The sequence below is a fragment of the Ambystoma mexicanum genome, chromosome 11, assembly GCF_040938575.1.
Source record: "Ambystoma mexicanum isolate Mex_15411 chromosome 11, UKY_AmexF1_1, whole genome shotgun sequence".
Classification (NCBI taxonomy): domain Eukaryota; kingdom Metazoa; phylum Chordata; class Amphibia; order Caudata; family Ambystomatidae; genus Ambystoma; species Ambystoma mexicanum.
In genome coordinates, this window is record NC_090934.1 from 172411960 (window position 1) to 172433700 (window position 21741).

The 21741-nt window shown below is 46.1% G+C and overlaps 1 protein-coding gene across 2 annotated transcripts in view; it reads right to left on the bottom strand.

Annotated features, from left to right (window-relative positions):
• Positions 1-21741, bottom strand: part of RHCE (Rh blood group CcEe antigens) — a 692073-nt gene that overhangs the window by 292624 nt on the left and 377708 nt on the right. For both annotated transcript variants that reach the window (XM_069622727.1, XM_069622728.1), the window contains one exon: positions 19418-19568. In XM_069622727.1, coding sequence (XP_069478828.1) covers positions 19418-19568 — 151 coding nt within the window. The remainder of the gene's footprint in view (positions 1-19417; positions 19569-21741) is intronic.

The following is a 21741-nucleotide window of genomic DNA, read 5'->3' on the forward strand; positions in this document are numbered from 1 at the left end:
CTCAACTACAGAGACAGGGACGCGGCACTCCGCCTGGCAAGGGAAAAGGGCCCACTGCGAGACGGATGCAACAACATCGATATATATGCCGGCTTTGCTGCAGGAGTACAGACACAAAGAAGATCTTATGACCCGTTAAAGAGACAACTCAGACTTCGAAAGGTCCCATGCGCCTTATTGTTTCCTGCAAAACTACGGATACAACACAGGGGCCGTTCGCATTTCTTCGAGCATCCACCAGCGGCAATGAACTACATTGAAACATCCATCCCCCTGCCACCACAAAGGGATGACCCCGACCAAAATGACCTCCAACATCCAAATGATGACATTAGAGGTCCTGATGATGGACAGTCAGCACAGCAGTATCCTTTTGTAAGTTCAAGTTTCAAATGTGGCTGGATGGGTGTCACCGTCCAAATACAAGTTATGAATCCGGATGAGATGCACTTGGCCACAGGGACCGTGGCAGCAGTGTGCACTCCCAAGTGATGTTCCACAGGTTAATGGGTAGGGTTCATCATCAAGTCAGGGCTGATGGTGCGGGAGGGGGTGGGGTAAAGGTACATAACAATGTCACGAGTATCTGGTGTCGGGGAGATAGAGACGGGGTACGAGGTGGAGTTCCCCCGACACATGTTCAAGTTCAGTTGAGAATGTTAAATGTTTAAAATCAGTTTTGTCTCATTGTTCAGGGCACAGAACTACACTCAGAGCGGAATATGACACGGAGTAGTAAATGAATAACTGTTTACCTGCTTTCATGGAATGTCTGAGGTCTCAACAACCCAATCAAGGCCCGGAAAACTGCAGCCTATGTTACCAAACACAACCCCCAAATTGTATTGCTCCAGGAAACACACGCACTTGGCCAGGTTTGTACTAGTTTCCTCCCAAAATGGGGACCATTACAATATTACACTGAGTATTCCATGCAGGCCAGGGGGGTACTCACATTAATCCACTCCAAACTGGGATTTCAACCCTGAGAGGCCAAAACGGACCCCGAAGGTAGATATGTGCTGGTTTGGGGGGAGGTGGCGGAACGACAAGTAGTGATCATCAACATCTATGGTCCCAATATAGATGATCCTGCATTTTATAGTAGTATACACGGCATGCTAACCATAACTGATGACCCAGCAGTGATATGGGGGGACTTTAACACGATTCCTGATATAGATCTAGACCGGTCCTCTACCAACCCCCGATCCCCTACCAAAGCTGCACTGACCATACAGCAGATAATGCATCAAATGTCCATAGTGGATATATGGAGGGAAACACACCCACAGGAAAGGCGGTTCACTTACTACTCATCGGTACACGATTCTGTGTCACTTATCGACTACTGGCTCATCAGCTCGACCCTCTCTGATATGGTATAAAACTGCGAGATGCACCCCCGCACACTTTTGGACCACTCTCCAATATCCATGACCCTAAAAATATGCAATTCCACACCGCAGACTAGAAGGTGGAGGATGCCCCCGCCATACTGAGGGATCCCTAGGTGTGCGAATCCCTTCACACTGAAATTGAGGAATTCTTACAACTTAATGAGGGATCATTAAAAAGCCATGCTACGCTATGGGAATCATTCAAGGTATGGGTCCGGGGGGGGGCCATCATGGCCAAATCCACTGCGCTCTTGAGAACTGTTAGGAGAGAGTTAGACACAACGGAAGCAAAACTGGAGCTATTGGAATTCGAATACAACATCACACACAGTAAAGAATCCCTCGCAGATATACATACCACACTGAGCGAATTCAATAAATTAGCAGATTGCGAAATCTAGTATATGGCTGCCCCAGCACATGCCCGCCGATATGGGGAAAGCAACAAGGCCGGGAGATTTCCAGCTCAGATGCTCAGAGCGGAAAACCAACATTCTTCCATTACCAGTGTACAGACGCCCCGGGGAACGATGGTGAACCGAGACCAAGATATAAATGACACCTTTGTTGAATTTTATAAAACCCTATATTCCAATCGTGACACCAAGTCAAAGGATGATATAGCCAACTACTTACACACGCTAAACCTCCCAACGCTCACCCCAGAAACGAGAATGATACTGGACACCCCATCACAGTAGAAGAAATCACTGAGGCAATTAAAGCCCTAACTTCAGGTAGCGCCCCGGGATCAGACAGGCTGGGATCCGAAGTATACAAGGAATTCCAAGATAAACTAGTCCCCATCCTACTTAAAGTTTGGGAAGAAGCCATGGAGCGGGGAACACTACCCGAGTCCATGCGTGAGGCAGTAATAACAGTGCTCCTTAAACCCCGCCGACCAGCGCAGTACATGGGTTCATATGGGCCACTATCGCTCATCAACACAGACGCAAAGGTTTTTGCAAAAATCCTCGCAACCAGAATGCTGCCCTGTATGCCCATATTAGTACACCCCGGACCAAGCCGGCTTCATACCAACCAGATCTACAGCCCTAAATCTACGGCGACTCTTCGGAGTCATGGCACAATTAAATCCTAAGGCAAATGCGGCCATTGCGGCGCTGGACACCGAAAAGGCCTTTGATTCCGTCTCCTGGGCTTACCTGTTTTTGCTTCTCGAGAGGTTCGGTTTAGGACAATATTTTGTTAAATGCGTCCTTAGTTTACTCTATACGAACCTAAGTGCGAGGGTACTAACCAATAGTGTTTTGTCACCCTCCTTCTTACTTAACAGAGGCACCAGGCAAGGATGCCCCTTTTCCCCCCATTCTATTTGCCCTAACGATAGAACCCATGGCTGAATCCGTTCAACAATACCACGCACACAGAGGACTCAGAATGACCGGAACCCCACAAATAATATCCCTTTATCCAGACGACACCCTATTCTATGTCCGAGATCAGGTGGAGAACCTGGGGCCCATCATGGCGGATATTGAGGTGTTTTCCAATTACTCGGGATATAAAATGAATGTTTCTAAATCAGAACTGTGCCTGCTCAACCTCAATACCAAAGACGTGTCTGACATGAATGGGTTCAAATGGTCCCGCGTACGGGTCCGCTATCAGGGAATAATTATATCCAGAGATAAAAACACACTTTACTCTGAGAACTATGGGGAATATTTACAATCTCTATCCACCAAGCTCCAATTATGGACTAAATTACCTATCTCGTTATATGGACGCATAGCACTCCTTAAAATGATAGTTCTCCCCAGATTACTGTTTTACTTCTACAACATCCCGATCTGGCCGGGTAGAGACTTCTTCATAAAACTTAAGACATTAACCACCTCTTTTGTATGGGGGGGCAAAACAGCCAGGCTAGAGTGTGTTTAAATGACAGAGCCATTTTCAAAAGGTGGAATATCGGCGCCAGACTTTGAGCTATATTATTGTCACACCCTCCCTTGTACACACACCTGACAATACTGCCACTCCTGCCCATGCCCAAAACTCTAGAATCACTATAGCTCGCCCCGCTCCATCTGTCCCATCTTATTCCATCTTCACACTCCGGCACTCACGTGGGCCCCCTGATGACTCACGTGCACATGCACGCCTCACCAGCAACAGAACGCTCTCCAGGTTGCGTCCTTTTTTGCATTGGCAGCTTCCTTGGCGCCTAGGTTATTGGCGGAACGCTACTATGCTTCCGCGTCACGTGACCAGCGCTGTGTGCTCACGTGACCCGGGAATCCACTCATGTGATGCGGCAGCACGTCATGTGACCGGAAGTAATGCCAGAACCGCAAGTATTTAAACACGGCTCTCCGTGTACTCGCTGCTTCACAGCTGTTCATTGCAACCTGTTTGGCGTCACGCGTGCGTTTGGATTTCTTGACTCTTTCGGATTTTTGACCTCGGTTTGTTTACTTGGATTATCTTACTGGCTTTGTTACATTGGATTTGCCTGTGATTTGAATTCGGACTGCCCTTTGGACTGCAACACGGATTTCCCTTTTGCATCTGGCCTTCTTTGGAACTTCTTGCTTTCAAGCTCCACAGTTACCAAACCACGTTCTTGTCATCGGGTGGTTCTCACGCCATTATTTGGGACTACAGTCTACCTGCCCACGTGAGTCCCGGACCCCTACCTCATAGGTTCATTGCCTTTCTCATGACCCCTCTGCTAAGACCTTTTCACGTTATTTTGGCACTGTCATTTACAGTCATTTGCTTGGTACTTAATCAGTATTTTCTTGCAGCGGATTGGGGTCCCAGAGGTTCACGGTTCCGGGTTGACCATCTCCACCTGTGGCCTCAACGGTCGCACAGGGAGTGACTTTGAGTTCTCTCTGTGTGGCATTTGGGGACAGAGGACTCTTCTGCCTACACGACATTCAAGTCTCAACAATTATTTAGCATCACAGGCACACTTTGCAAGGCATTAGTTTGACCCAGACGATACAGCAGCTCATTTCCCCCTGGAAAAATATGCCGCCTCCCCGACAGACTTACGGTCCATCATGTTTGATCCCAAGCGCAGGGACTCCTGTGAGTTTGACCCCGTTAGCATCACCACCCACGCCTCGTTTGGGATATATAACAGAATCGGCTTCTCCACCCCATATGACCCAGAGATACCGCTATGGAACTTTCCTGGCATAGCACCCACATTCGATAAAGCAATACAAAGGGCATGGGGCCCAGACAAACGTTTCAAAATGCGTGACATGTTCCCAGATGGCAAATTCTGTGAGCTGGGAGACTTTGTTGAGGCGGTGGGGGGAGGACATCTCATACGCTTCCAGTTCCACCGAATGAAAACAGTGTTTGCCGCACATTCCCGGCGGAACCCCCTATTCACAAGTGCAATGACAGCAGTGGATGGCCGTGGGAAAAGTGTCTCCCTATTGTACAATTTGGTTCAAGCACACTCTAAATCATGTAATAAGATCATAGAGGCTTGGGAACAGGATATAGGAGTGGAAATGGGCGAAACTAGCTGGCTGCGCTGTTGCCAACTAACAAAAGGTGTCTCCATGAATTCAGGCCCGAGACTAATCCAATTCAAGGTATTAAATCAACTCCACTACACACCCGTCAAGCTAGCTAAATTTGTAGTTGGCAACACAGGGAAATGTCCCAAGTGCAAAGCCCCAGGAGAAGATGCATACCGTATGTATTGGGCATGCCCCTTGGTATCCCAACTCTGGAGGGAAGTGGCAGAAATCCTTGAAGATATTACCGACATCCCAGCCACACTTTCCCTACCGAAATATCTGTTTGAAGATATTGGTAAGGTAACCGAGACCACCAGGCGGTAATTCAATATTGCATGTGTCATGGCTAAGCGAAAAATCCTGAAATGTTGGAAATCTACAGATGCACCCAAAAAAGAAAACTTTCTGAAAGACTTGTCGATGATAAACGAATGTGAGGAACAATTTGTTTTAACTGTGCAGTCGACTTGCCGACCCAAGGACATGTGGACTCTCTTTCGCCGTTTACCTGTGTAATATGCTCCCTGAAGAAGACAACACCACACTGTCGCCAACCTAATTGTATATGAATGTGTAATGTAACAATGCAAAAAACAAAACTAACTGCCATGCTATCCTACCAACTGTTTTGCGATATATGTTCGATGTAACTCTGTTTGAAAAATAAACATTATTAAAAAAAAAACAATAAGACAGACGCAAGTGACCAAAGTTTAAGGGTGTTTATTGAACTTCAATCGGGTTTGAAAAATGCCTATCTAATCCTAAATTTAAACATTGGAGCAAGCTACGACCATCAAATAAGAATGACGCAGTCCTAGTGGTGTCTTGTCAAAATAAAAGGGCCTATACTAATGAACGTATTGCCAATCCTTACCTCTAAATACAAATAGTGTGGGATACAATGTTATACAAAAGAAAGAGGTGTTCAAGAAATTATATGGATGTTAAAGCCATGGGTTTCCCTTCCCCACGTTTTCAGCACGGGACAAAGCAACACACTAGAGCTTAGCACAGTCTCTGGATTTTCTAGCAGGAGGGTGCAGTTCAAAACTTCAACATCGTGGCCTTCTATACCAAAGTCTCTTTGCCATTCAAAGTCTCTTCTTTCAGAGGGCCTGATGCAATAAACAAACAACAGAGTTCCTTTCCTTTCAGTATTTCGCATATACACAAGCTTCTTAGGAATGTCACTATTCACTTCAGATCCCCCTCTGCCGGGCTCAGATCCACTTTAGCACAATGATATGATATGATATGATATGGCATTTTTAACGTGCCTATGCACAAGTGTTTCAAGGTGGGACGAGCAAAGGGAGGGGACAGAGGGAGGACAAAGACAGCGATCTTACTAGGTGAAGTGACATTGAGATCGCGCAACGTGCAGGGGAGAGGTGGGGAGGGCAAGTGCAGTACACGGGATCAAAACAAACACTCAGTAGTGTGCCCTGCAGGTAGCAAGTTCAAGGGTAAAGTGCAGACAACGGGTGTCCATAAGTGCAGGTAAGGGGACAGTAGGGTTGCAGATACAGACCCAAGTGCAATGGTTGCCAAGAGGCAGTGCGGGTGTGTGACTGGTGGGCAGGGACCTAAGCCCGAATTCAGAGGGTAGCCAGGTGACCAGTGCCGGTGTCAGACAGGAGATCAGCAGGGGAGAAGAAGAGATAAGGCAGAAGCAAAGAGGAAGGTCTTGAGGTACTTCCAGAACCAGAGATGGTTCTGCTCAACTTTCAGAGAGGCAGGGAGGTTGTTCCAGACAAAGGCCCCAGGCGAAGAAAGAAATCTACCACCAACTCGTTGCTTGGAGAAGCGACTGACCGCAAGGGAGTTGGAGGAGCGAAGAGCTTGAGTAGGAAGATATTTCCGCAGTGAGAGTTGGAGGTATTGAGGACCTAAGCCCCAGAAGGCCTTGTGGGCAATGCAGAGGGTCTTGAGCTTGATCCTTGTAGCCACTGAGAGCAAATGAAGAGATTTCAGGGCTGGAGAGATTCGATCCCAGGGCTTGAGGCCAAGGACAAGCCTCTCAGTCCTGTCCTGGATGAGTTGCAGAGGGCAGAGAGTAGAAGCAGGTAGATTTAGAAAGAGGCTGTTGCAGTAGTCCAGCCTAGAGATAACCAGAGCTCTAGAGACAGTGAGCTTATGGGGGAAGGTGAAGAAAGTAAGAATACCTCTGAGTAGGTGCAGTTGGAAGTTTGACCTCTTAGAGACATCTGAGATGTGAGGAGAAAGGGAGAGTGTGGAGTCTAAGATGACCCTGAGGTGCTTAGCCTCACAGGTGGGAGCAGGAAGAGGGCCAAGGGAGACCAGCCAGAGAGTGACAGGAAAGGAGTGTGCAGGTGTGCCAATGAGGAGGATCTTCGCCCTACTGGCATTAAGATGGAGCTCACTGGCAGCACACCATTCCTGGATTGCAGAAAGACAGAGATGAGAGAGGGAGAAGAGGTGTCAGAGGGGAGACTGAAAACGAGCTGAGTATCATCTGCATAGCACTGAAAGTTGGAGCATAGAGCAGCAATGCGGTGGGCGAGAGGTTAGACCCCTGGGGAACACCACAAGTAGAGAGTGAGATAGAGGAGAGGAAGGACACAAGTTGGACCTGGGAGGGTTTGTTCGGAGAGGAAAGAGGTCAGCTAGGCGAGGGCCTGATCGATGATACCCATGTTATCACGGAAACGGTTGAACAGGATGGCATGGTTGACCGTGTCAAAGGCAGCAGAGAGATCGAGTAAGATGAGGACAGAGGGGAGATTGGAATCAAGGTTAGATAGCAGGTCGTCATGGATTACTTTAACACAGACTTACTTTCAACACAAAGCTTTTCAATTGATCTCCCTCTGCCGGGCTCGGACCAACTTTATCTACTTTGCCATCAACTTTCTGTACTGTATCAGCGATGAAGACTTTTGATTGTATACAGGATTTAGCTTGTCCCATCGCAAGAACACTTACATTCACAATTGTTTGCTTTTCTTTCACCTTGTGCCACCTCTCAGCTGGTTACCTTACAGAGACCTTCGAATGAGCACTGTTAGAAATGCATGGTGGCAACAGTAAAGACAGACACAAGTGATCGCAGTTCAAGGGTGTTTATTAAACTGTAAATGCAGGGTGGAAAAACACCTAACCTAAACCTAAATCTAAGATGGGAGCAAGCTTCAACAATCAAATGAAAAATCAGGCAGTCCTTGTAGCGTTGTTTCAAAATAAAAAGGCCTAAACTAAAAAATAAAACCTATTGCCAAATCCTTAAAACTAATTACAGAAAGAGTGTGGGATAGGGTTTTCAATAAAGAAAGAAGTGTTCACAAATAATACATCAGTATGTGATTGCCAGGGGTGTCCCTTCTTCATGTTTTGGACAAAGTGGATCTCCTGAGCACAGCACACGCTCAAGCCTTCCCAGCACGAACCGACAGTTCCGTATCAACAATCAGGTTCTTCGATGGCCAAGTCTCTTTTAAATAAAAAGTCTCCTGCCTTTCGAGGCCTCATGTATCCAACAAACAAACACAAAGTTCTGCTTCACGTATACTTGGGTGATGGCTTCACCCCTCTGTCCCCCTCTTCTGAGCGTAGACACATCACAAATTGTATTCAATAATTCAACTAAACAGTTCCTTTTCCAATAATCTTTGGGTGATAACTTCTCAGCCCTGGATCTCGCTCGGCCAGGCTCTGACCCAAATGACAAGGGGGACAATTCACTTCCCCTTGTCTTCCAATGCTTCTTGCATTCACAAATCTTAATGTCTTTTTAAATAGTTCTTCAGGCTTCGCCCCTTTTGGTCAGCTACCCTCTGCCAGGTTCATTCTCGGGTTCACTTCAGTCAACACACTATTCATAGGGACGTCAGGCCTCACCCCTTTTTGTTAGCATCTCTCCGGTGGGTTCACCCTTGCCAAGTTTTACCAAACAGTTCACAATGGGACTTTAGACTTTGCCCCCCTTAGTTACCATCCCTCCGCCGGATTCACTCTTGATAACTTTTACAACACATTGTTTATACGCTCATTTCACCAAGCGGGACTCATTTCCCTTAGCTTTGCAATCATCTGTTAGTCAAAGACTTTCAACGGTACAGAGGATTTTACAAGACCCCTGTATGACCACTTTGACCACTTCTCACCTTTTTCCAAGGCCTTCTGGTTATGGTAGTTTCTACCATCGGGTAACGCCCAGAGTTTCCTGCGTGAGCACCCACATGTTGCCGGCCTCCTCTGTTGCTGGTTTTCCCCCTCTTTAGCTTTTCAAAGTTCAATTTAGCCTTTGGCTGTTTATCATTCAACATAGTTCAGTTTCTTATGGGCTATTTTCTCGACTCACCGGCTGTGATGAACTGCTTGGCTTTCTTCTCCTTCGAGTCAAGGTTGCTACCACAGAGACCCGCTGCTCCCCTGGCTTGGTTATCAGTGGAGGAGGGTCTCATGTACCGATGACATCTGCTGCAACACCCGCTGGCTATTGTTCGCAGACTTATAATTCCTTCTGTGGAGGTTTCACAGGCCGTTGTGGGAAAAGGCAAAGTCGCTTCTCTCCTTGTCACCCTCTCGGTTTGCGCCATCCTTTGCCTCCTCTTGAACTGCCATGCTGAGTTAGCTCTCAGGTCGTACGGTCTGCCTTGCTCATCATTTGCTCTGGTCCTCCATCTTTTATCCCTGTGGTGTGCAGAAAGGGCCATCAGGTGTGTGTGATTCTGGTTAACTGGCTGTCTCTGCCTGACCCTCATGTCGGGACATGCCAGATAAACAGTTTTAACATTAGCCCCTTTTCGGTTACTGTGCAAGTGTTCGTGTCGGAAAAAGAGGGTGGTAGGAATTTTGAGTATCCCACGGGGTAGGATGAAGGAAAGGTATTTTTCGGAAGGGTGAGAATGGTGGGGTTGGTGAAAAAAACGAAAATGACCGGAGTTCTTATTGTGACCTAAATAGGGGAACTTGTGGGAATGGTAGTGTGTTGTCGTAGCAGACTGGGAGTTTGGAAACTAAAAAGGAAAAGATGTTTGGGAGCATTTGTTAGGAAACAGGGATTCTGAGATACATACTTTTTGGGTGCAACAGGGTATGGGACCTTAGAGGATTGGTTATGTACGAGGGGTTGTTGGATCCTGGCAGGAGAGTTTTATTGGGAGGCAGCAAGGCAGATGTATTATAACCTATAAAGATCTTACTTAGGGTTCTCGTCCAACTCTCCTTCTTCCTCTCTGGTGCTATACCACGTCTCACCTGGGGCACTTCTCCGAGCACACCCCTGGGTTTCCCTACCCAGGTGATCCTCCCTCGCTTGTCCACCTCCAGCGCCAGCCCTTCCCTGATCACCTGAATAAGGGATTCCAGAGGTCTACTTGGAAGAATACCCTCAGGTTTCTCACAGCACCCACGCGGTGCCAGACCACTCTGTCAAAGGTATTGTATCTTAGTTTCAAAGTTCCATCACTCATCTATAACTCGACTTTACCCTTGTTGGTTATCACACAGGTTTCAATCCATGTTTGTTCCAGCGTTTGCCATACAATGTTGCCACTCGCAACCTTGGCTTCAACACAGACTGGTCTTGTATCGGTCTTCCCAACTCAACGGCTTTGTTGATTTTGCTGAGACGTTGCTTTGGTCGTAGAGCCAAGGACAGGACCACGGCAGCTGGACAGTCTCCCCGTCTTGATTATCGATGCGGGAGGTCCGAAGGCCTCCAACACACAATGCAGGAATTTTCAGCCTGGTTTACTGGTCTTACGCTTTCTATTCTCAAGGTTTCATGAAAGGGACGGTTTCTTGTTTAAAAGGTCAAGGGCACTTCCCTCCTTGCGATCCCCTATAGTTTTGCCGGCCTTCTCCTCGTGTTCAACTTCCATCTTGGAACTGCTGTTTCCTTGTGTGCTTTGCCTCGCTCAGAGTGTGCTCTCGTGGTCCACCTTTTATCCGTGTGTGAAAGTGTAATGGAAGTCAGGTGTGTGTGATTGTCAGTAATTGCCTGTCCTCGCCTGACCAATGTATTGGGACACGTCAGGTATACTGTTCGGGTGTTAGTCTGTAATCTCTTATAGCGGGCTGTCCGTGTGAAAGTGTACATGTTGTAAAAAGGGGGCGGGGTAGAGTTCCTAATTATCCTACCTGGTAGGATTGGGCAAAATTGTTACAGGGAGGGGGATACCGCGTCTCACCATACAGTGTCCTTTCCCACTCCCCGAAGACCCCTCACCCAGATAATCCTCCCGCACTGGTACGCCCCCAGGAACTTCATCAGAATCGGTGGCTGGGGAGGGAGAGAGTGATGGAGAAGAAAGTTTGGAGGAAATCAGAGAGCAGGGCAGTGCTACTGATGAGATTGGCTGCCTACAAGGGAAGAATGGACAAGAGCCCCGGGAAGCAAAAACTGAGGCGTTATTACAATTATGTACCAGGATGGGGGAGGAGCATAACACCCTACAAGAGGAGTTGGTTGGAATAACCCATCTCTTAAAAAACTTAAAAGGCCCCCCACCTGAGGAAATGGTCAATCAAAACACCAGACGTGCGACAAGTGCAACATCTTCTCCCAGGAAGCAGGAGTCTGCCTAAGAAAGGGCATATGTAGTGGTGGCCCCAGATAGTGGGGCACTGTAAGCTATTTGTGCAGAGCTTTCCATGTTGAAGGCGCCAAAGTCTCCCCCCTCCCCGCAAAATCAGACATCTAAAGATGATCCCAAAGAAGTCTAATGGGCATAATATGACACCAAGTGGGGATAAAACGGGGTCAGTTTATTTTACAGCAAAAGAGCAGGAGGTGTTTAGGGTTTCAAACACCTTGGCAGATGGTAAGTCCAGACAAGTTCTTCTTAAAAGCCCTATGGATGGTTGGGTGACTTAATCCTTGCCCATGCCTCATAATGGTGGAAGTATTGAGACGGGTTTGCCGGCATTGGTAGAAAGCCCACAACAGGTCATCAATAACCAGCCCTGACCCCAGTTATCGGTAGGGCACCACTTATCCCCAAAAAACAATGCCCAAGTGAATATTTTGCACTATACCAATACCCCCAGCAAGTAGCTTCTGAGGTAGATTTAACCTGGGATGACCGGGGTTACTCAACTGAGGCCAAGGACATGGAGCCATGAAAGTCAGATGAAGGACTCTGCATGGTGTGTGGACTTAGTTCATATTAAGTTTATGGAGAAAGACATGACTGCGAGCAGCCCTTTCCTAAATAGATCATGGTTATTAGAGCTTTTGCATATGATCCCTGATTTGGGACTGATCACCATGAAAGATCTTACGAAGTTGGAACTCCCGAAATATAACGGTTTTGTTAATTGGGTGGTGGCGACTTTTTGTCACCTGTGGTGGTGGAAAGGATTTGCAAAAATGCATGAGCCCTGAGTAAGTTGGGTTTTGATATACAGGTCTTTGACCCAACCCATCCAAAAAACCCAAGTAAATGAGGGAGGGGTGTTTAAGGGACCTCAGAATAGTTCTGGGAAAATGGCCCAGTATCTAGATTCAAAATGGAATGTATGAGCCCTCCCCGTCTTCAGATGTTCAAAAAGAATAAACAAGACACCCCGTGACGGGGAATAAGGCTAAGAGAACTGGTTGCAAAGTTCAAAAATAATCTTTATCTAAATGGCATCCAAAGAACTCTGCTGCCCGAGAGCGCTCTGACAAATATCACAATTACATCACATTATAAAGAGGAAAATCGTCATGGGTGACGCAATTAACATAGGGTATTAAGTTGGTGCAGGATTGGACAGTCATTATAGTACTATATGGCTATGGCATCACTGTTCCTTCCGGATTGGACATTCCTTTGGCGGGAGGATGGACATCGCGTGATCTAGTTGTCAGTGTCCAGGAAGGGTGAAGTTCAGGTTGCCGTAAAGCAGGGTGGCCGCTAACTAAGCTAACATAATTCATCTTTGTGAAGCATGCACTAAATAATGATCATTTGCAATTCGTTTGAACAAATTGTTGTAAACTTATAAACTTCATACATGTATTTACATTGTTAATAACAGTAGCTTATATGTATAGCATCAGGTTAAAAGGTTTTGACCATCATGATAACATTGATTGAAGCTAGGGTCTGGACTCGTAAAAAGATCCAAGGCATATTGGCATTTGTTAGCAGTGGGAGACAATATAGTATGACAGGGGTCTAATGTTAGTCGTGGCCTGCTTGGTGGGCATCATGGCTAGGTTGCATATCTGGTACATCAAGAGAATACCTTTCAGGGACACAGGGTTACACTGGCAGTAATTTTCAAACGGCGAGGGCGAGGAGGCATGGACAGATTTGTGGAGATGGATGAGCTACATTGCTTGACTCAAGCCGGTTCACATGCAGGGCAGTGATCTCAGTGGAAGAGTGAGATGTTACATTTGTTCTTTGTTGCAATCACCCCCGGCTTCAGCATGAGAATGGGGCTGCAGAGTTTTCCAGACACAGTGAGAGAAAAGGTGGGGGCCATGAGTGCTGTAGGCGCGGCGCTGCAAAGGGGAGAGAAACCTTTTCGGATTATCGCAGTGAGGCCTAGTTACCAAGATAGAGCCAAGGGGGTACAAAATGGATGCCCTGTGTCCTGCGCAATGGCCCCATCTACACGAGTGCCATCTGATACTGGCATCAATCACATAAGGGCAACGGGGTTAGCTCCCACCACTGGAGGAACATGGTCCAAGTTTGTACTAGGCAAAGGAGGGACGGGGGGCCTACGGGCCCCTCACTCCCACACATTCCCCCCTCTCGTTACATCTAAAGTAACAAACTATCAGTTCTTTTGTTCTTTCTTCGATAATACTCAGCTTCAGCTATTGCTTCGTCCCAGGCTGGTGTACCTTTTATGGGCATCTATGCCCTACATACGCTCTTCAGGCTGTGCCCTTTCCTTGCATATTCATCAGGGGTACATGTCATATATATCCCTCCTTCCCCATCCAGGTCCACCCACACTTCATTGTACCATTGCAGCTCTCTTGGTTCTTTTATGGTGGTGTGATATAGATTGTCAACCCTGTCCCCATTCTGGCGGTATACAGCTGTCATGCGATATTTTGGTGTGCTAGGTTCCCCAGTTTGCATCCGTGCATCTATCATAGTTGTTACCATTGCCTGTCGACCCATCGTTACCATCATCATAGCTGAATAAGGCATAGATATTGCACAACATCGGATACCTAATTGGCACACACAGAAAAATATCATTATGAAGACGATGATAGGAATGAACATTTTCATCATTGTGTTGAACCAGGATGGTATCCAGCTGAACATGTTGTCAAACCAGGTGGTTGGTTCTACTCCCCCTTCTTTCGACATCCTTTCTCCCAGGCTGTGTACTGCTGATATTACATGGGAGAGTGTTCCATTATCTGCATCTTCAGATGGCACGAATGTGCAACATGCGCTCCTGATTTTTCGGCAAACACCGCCGTCCATCGCCGTGAGGAGATCTAAGATGTACTGGTTCTGCATTATCATTAGGCGCAAGGCACGGAGTTCAACTTTTATCACGTTGCATCCTTCTTCAGTGTTGTTGGCCAGTTGGATCAGCTCCCAGTGCACTATCTGTAACCACTTGGCGTTAGTTCGGGTCTGGAGTCCTGGTATTAGGAGCAAAGCAAAGAATGTCTCTGTGGAGTTGAAGAGCTTATACTTCGGCGGGATTGCGGCAAGGAGAGCAGATGATTCAGAGAAGATATAATTGAATGATCTCCTTTTGCGAGAGAGTTTGTCTTTTCGGTCGTTTTCTGACAACAGTTCATATGCTGGAGGCTCTGTTACTTCTGGTTGGGGCCCTGCCGATGTGTCAGCCGATTGCCCTGCTACCGATATGCCAGCCAATTCTCATGCTGCCGATATGCCAGCCGATTCTCCGTTTCCATCTCGATTGTGACTTTCTGTGACTACCATCAGAGCCGAATGTAGGGTGGCTAGGGCGCTAGTGCCCTTCCACGACGCCGGGAGATGCAGGTATGCTTGTTTGCCACAGATCCAATACAAGTCCATGAGGGCCGCTGTGCCCTTCTTCATGTCTGGAATTATGATTGTCTTAATGCATTGCTTGCTGGCACCCATGGGCACTTTTCCTTCTCCATGAAAGCATAGTTCATGTGGTATTTCTTTTTGCGTCTTGATTGGCTTTTCTAGTGCTGTAACCCACGTGAGTTTGGCAATGTGCTGGGACCAGACGGGGGAACATGTTTCTTTTACCCATTGAAAGTTCTCTTCAGTCAGTCCTCTGAGTGCCTCAGCTTTGCACTCGATCGTCTCGTCATGCCATTTATTTTCTGTGAATCTCGTTCCTTTTATGACGAAGAATGGTTCTTTGATGCAAATTACTCCTTGGCATCTGTTTGTGCATGTCCTCTCATTCTGCAGCATCTCTATTGTAACTGTGTGTGTCTGGAAGGTGCTCCGAATTCTACACAATACGAGATGGATCAAACACTGGGCGTCTGACAAGGGTACCTCCTGTGGCACTAGTATTTTGGGTGTCCCTGATGCGTGCGGTATGAGAGAGCAAACATAGCAGTTTTCATTTGTGGCTTGCTTGGCTGTGGCACTCATATCAGAGTACCATTTATTTGACTGGTCGGGGTGGCGGGGGTCTTTTATTTCGTCTAATCCCAGGCCATGATAGATGTCATATCTTTTTCCACCCGCCCCCTTCTTCCTTTCCTCTTGCGATAACTCCTAACCTTTCGATAGTGTATTGGAAACACCCCGGTCCATGATGTGACATTATCATTAGTTACTGTGTGTTCAGCTTGCGGTTCAAGTGATTCATTAGTAGCAGCAATATAAAAAGAGGTAGGGTCTCTGGTTGTCTGTGCGTTAATAGTCATTTTGGTTAGTTCCTTTGACCAAAAATAGTCACCATCATATTCGTTTGTTTCATTGTTATTATACAAGCTTATAGCAGCAATTGGCAGAAGAGGGGCAGTTGTTGTGTCATTAAAGTGCACCATAGTGTAGGTTACATTAGCATCATTCTCATTGGCAGAATAGTTGTCTTTTCACATTGTTTTTACCCCTGTCCATTAGGGATTAGACGAAATAGAAGACCCCCGCCACCCCGACCAGTCAAATAAATGGTACAAATGAGAGCTGCTATATTTGCTCTCTCATACCGCACGCATCAGAGAGCCCAAAATACTAGTGCCACAGGAGGTACCCTTGTCAGACGCCCAGTGTTTGATCCATCTCGTATTGTGTAGAATTCGGAGCACCTTCCAGGCACACACAGTTACAATAGAGATGCTGCAGAACGAGAGGACATGCACAAACAGGCGCCAAGGAGTAATTTGCATCAAAGAACCATGCTTCGTCATAAAAGGAACGAGATTCGCAGAAAATATTGCTGTTCATTTCCCATAGGAAGCTGTCCTTTAAAGTACCCCGCCGGTCGCATTCTACAATCTCTTGAATAATGCCCCCATCTTCCACAATTCCAACATGACCCTTGTGGTCCTCCTCTCATCCCAGGCCCTCCTAAACCTCTGTTTCCCATTCCTCCGAATCCCCCTCTTGGCCCCCTGTACCCACCTTGTCCCCTTGTTGGTCTTCCTTGCCACTGGGGCCCTCCGTATTGTTCTTCTCCGTCCCACTGTTCTTGCCTTCCTGCAGCCCATGCTGTGGCCATCCTCACTGGTGCATTTCCTGCTCCGTCATCCCCTTCACTGCTTCTATCAGTTGATGTGGTTGCATTCAGTGCTGCGACCTTCACTCGCTCATTCTGTATTAATTTTGCTTTGTCTGCCAACCTCTTCTGTACTATCTCCTTTTCTCTTTCCTTGATCCTCCTACAGTGGTGCACAATTATGCTTTGGATCTCAGGCCAACCCTTGATTTCTATCCCAGCTATTTTATCCAAGGCCTTCTGTACCTCCTTCGGAAGCTCCTTTTTAATTATAAAATAAAACAGGGTGATGGATTGATCCCACGCCGTACCCGTTTCACTTCTCCACAGGTCTTGCACCTGGAGGATGAATTGCGTAGACTCCTCCTCCTCTCCCATCGTGCACTGCATCACTAAGTGTAAATCTGGAATGTCTGGAAACGTGTGCCGCAATGCATCCCATACTTGCGCTCTAACGTTATTAAACGGCGATCCATCATGGCGGTCACAGCTCATTGTTACTCCCGGGAACCCCGCCTTCACCCATACAGCGTCTGCTTGATTGCCAACAGCGGACACCAACAAACTTTTCACGTCCCCTATTGCTAATGGGACCCCTGCTGTGTTCTTCTCGAACGCGTGTATCCATTTGCCTGCCCCACCCGAGAGTGCGGGGAGTAGTTTCAACAAATTGTTCTTGTCCATTTTGGCCCACGGAATGTAGTGCGGCCGTCCTGCCCCTTTGTGTATCAATGGCATTTGTAATTTATGCTTTCTTCCTGGTTTACTTACCGTCCATTCTTTGTCTTGCTCACTAGCATGTTTCCCACTCGCTGTCTTAACCTGCCCTGCCATCTTGGTGGCGACCTTTCATCTAGGTCATCGAAATGGAATGGCAGAACGCTGGACGCGGTAATGCAAGGTCACTTCGCATGCGAACAAGCTCTTGCTGCAGTGGCCTTCACCATTGAAAAGAGCGCCACAATTGTAATGGGCTGCTCAGTGACGCTGTACACGGATCATTCACTCTTTGCAATTTTAGAGCGATCCAAATCAACATTGAAAACACAGAGGGCAACTGCTTATAAGATAATAATCTCCAGCCCAAATGTGCATGTAGTGAGATGTAAAACAGTAAATCCAGCCATGTTCATTACAGAACCATGTACCGTAGAAGACATGTAGGAGCACGACTGTGCAACCTACGAGGGAGAGGAAGATGATATCCCCAAAGCAAGTGAGAATGCATTACAGGAAGGAGAAATATACTTCATAGGTGGGTCAGCATCCATAGATACTGAAACAGGGGAAAAACATGTGGGGATGGCAGTGGTATGAATGGAAGAAGAAAACTATGAAACGATTGTCCAAAAGCACCTCCCTTCTCATTATTCCGCACAAGCGGCTGAACTGGTGGCATTAATTGAGGCACTGCATACAGCAAAAGGTTGTGCAGTGACCATATATTCGGATTCAGCATATGCCACAACAACAGTACAACCAGGATTATCGCAATGGCAACGAAGAGGGTTCTGACGGGCAGGTGGGTCGCCAGTTCAACATGCTACATTACTAAATGAATTAATAGAATCATTAGCAGAACCATCAGTAGTGGCGGTGGTGAAATGCCAAGCCCATACTAATAACACAGAAGCGATCTCATTGGGAAATGCGGCAGCAGACGCAGCCGCGAACAACTCCTCTTATATCAATGTACCCCCAACAATTGAATGCATTGTCAAAACACCCACCGCACAACCATTAGAAGAAGCGTATAGCAATACACCAATAACACAACTAAAAGAGTTGCAGAGGAGGGCACCAATAGAAGAGCAAGAGTTATGGGCCAAACGAGGGTGTAAGCAATCACCAACAGATCTGATCTGGAGACAGGAAGTGACAGGGAAGATAGTGATGCCAGTTGAATTATTAAAGGTAGCATTCCAGCAGTTGCATTTCCCGGCCCATGTAGCGAAACAACATATTGCAGCAGACATACAAGAGCACTGGTTTGTTCCAACCGCTTACATTGTATCTTCAACAGCAAACCGCCAAAACGTTCTCCTGTGCCCAACTTTTCCCTAAATCAATATCCACTTTCTTACAATCCAATGAAGTTCATAGTCATTTGCCTCACTTTAAATACTGGAAATTGTGACCATTTGACACATTTTAATCTTTAGGCCCTGACGGTGTAGGTATCTGCAGCCAGCCAGGAGTCAGCAGGAAACAGCGGGTGATGCAAAAGGTAAGGGCGCTCCATCTACCAATAAACTTCCCAAATGAGTCCTATAAACCTTCATATTCATAATGATTCTCTTACTTTACTCCACCATCCTTTCTACAGACATTCATCCTCGCCTTTCCTCTCCACTCCTCTCCTACCTCTGATATCAATTAACTATATTTCTGTCGCTCCTTTCCCCTTTGTTCTCTCATCCCTTTTCACTCCACCCTTTCCCCATCGCCCTTCTCCCTCTTGTTTCCTGACCCTTTCTGTTACTTTCTCTCCTCTCTTTTCTCCACATTTGTTGTCTTTATCTCCTTACCTACTGTCCCTTTCCTACCACTCCCCAAATAGTTCATTCCTCTTTCTTTCCTTCATTCTATCTTTTCTCTATTTGTGGTTAATTTCTAAGTATGTATACAAAGTTGTGACACTACGTGAACATTTTCCCCACTTCTACAAGCTGCGCAGGGAAATATTTTAAACCTCACATAGCTTTAGGCCTGACACCATCTACCTTATTGTGTCCATCCTATCTGGTGTTGCCATTTGTTTCTGTGCTGAATCCACATTTTTACAAATATCCAATAACTCGATTCAACTACATTTTAGGATCAAAGGGAAATAAATGATTACCATTCAATATTTCTATTGCTATAATTTTAAAACAGAATGTATCTTACCCTGAGGAACTCTGTGACGATCCACCTGTTAGTAGCCATGGCCGTCACTTCCACTATTGTCATGAATATGAGCTGGACAGGGTTAACCTTCCCAAGAAGAACCCCGGCTGAGATTAACACAGACACAATGCTCATTGTTGCAGTTACAACACTGAAATAGAAACACACAAAAACTCCATATTTATCTTGAAAAATTAAGTGAAACAATAATACAACAAATGTGTATTTTCAGTGACATTCATTGATATTTTGTAGTGGGGTCAATACATATCACTTAATTATTCCTGTGCCATTAGAATTCAATTAAATGCTACTGAAGATGGAGGAGTGACATGTGTCTTGTTGTTTAAAATGCAATCTTGAAATGCTGATACGCGGGGTTGTGGCCTGATGGGGCTTAGAGATGGTGGCACTTCAAAGGTGTACCGGCAGGCACTAAGGAAGGATCTTCGCTGACATTACATTAGGGTTTGTGTAGGCATTAGAAAGGCTCCGGGCAGGCACATCTATAGTGGTATTAACTACCCATTGTTGGCAGCAGGAGCAAAATGGTGCTAGCACCGGGCATCTAATAGCAGTGCCTGGCAAAAGCTTACAACTTATACACAAGCCAGAAATGTTGGCTTTGCCACTGCTTATTTTTAACAGGACTTCAGTGAAGGACACGCAATAGTGTTTATAAATCGAGTGGCTGAAGGTAGGGAATGTAAGCAATTTTTAATACACCAGTAGCATGTTTACAGCTTCAATTAAGTCATTAAGTTTTAGAAAAGTGCTTTGAACAAACACTTTTGAGTGCAAAGTTTGATGGTAGAGCTTGATTAAAGTGAGCTCAAAGAGTTCCCATGAGGAGGTATTTTTGGCGGGCAAAGGGGACATGGGTGAGAATCCCCATAGGGATTAGCATAGCCATGGACATGGGACATGGGCAGGCAATGGGTGGGCACATAACCAAACAAAACTTACAAACTCTGGGCCTGATTCATGGAAGTGTTTTATAATGGTGCAATCCCATAGGAAAACGTTCCATGAATCAGGCACTCTGTGTCCCTCCTCATATGTCATTCCAGACAGGGCCTTTTTTGGTTCCCAGTCCACCCCTGTTCCTCCCTATCTGTACTCAAATGCAATAGTTTTGGCTCATATAATAGCCCAAACTAAAAGGGGGCGTTCATTTCAATTGGTGTTTTGGCATCACAAGTACCTCTATCCACTCACTCACTCATTTACTCACTATAAGTGATTCCGTTTCATGTGCAGCACTAAAGTTAAGGTTATTTTCACTTTCTGTAAGAAAAGGCAGGTATATGTACCATGTAACTTTTCAAAACTTGGACCAAACATCCCCAGCATTTTAACGGCAAGTATTGCTTGCTTGCACTTTAAAGCAGTTTGCTTTTTAATGTACATATATTTGTTTTTGGTTTATCATTAAAACGCATTTTGGGGCAATATTCTTGAAATTGCCTGCATCGCTTTTTCACCATTTTTAATATGCACGCATCATGAAAAAGGCCAATTTGGAGGAATTAAAAAAGAATCTGAATAAGGTTTTGTGTTCCTATAGGTTCTCAAAGACTTCTTCAGGGCCCAATTTCTCCAAACTGCGTCATATTTGACAAAATCAGACATATTAGAACCGCGAATACAATATGCGGATTTGAAATTTCAAGCAAATGTTTAAAGCTGCTTATCAACTATTCTTTTAGCAAGGACTATGCAAGTAAATGTTTAATATGATGAGATAACGTTTGGATTCAATACACATTTGAGTAACTGTTTAATAAATGCTAATTAATAAACAGTGAGTGAACATTTTATAAGCAGCTTACTGCTTAAAACATTAATGAAATGCTTGTTGAAGGAAAATGATTCTCACTGCTTGGGAACCGTTATTTAAACATTCCACCTGCTTTATAGGGTCTTCAGAAATGCTAAGCAAGCATTTCTCTTTGTCTAGGGAGGCTAACTGTTGACATTACCCCTCAGAAGACCATCAACACCATGGGCCTCATTACACGGATGGCGGTGGACCAAGGTGCTATTAGTGATGCTATTAGCACCTTGGTCCATGCCGGTAAAATACCGGCACCGCCTTGGTGGAAAGGGGAATTACCGCCCTATTCCAAGGTTGGTGGGGCGGTAATTCCCCCTTCCCCCATTGCCCTTCCCCATTCCCATTTTTGCCCCATAGGGCTCTATGGGAATGGGGAAGGTGCTAATTACGGCACCGTAATTAGCTCTCTGGTCCCTTTGCAGGTTGGTTTTTAACTCCTGCAAAAAGCAGGCGTTAAATTCCCCAACCCGCAAAGGGACCTCGTAGT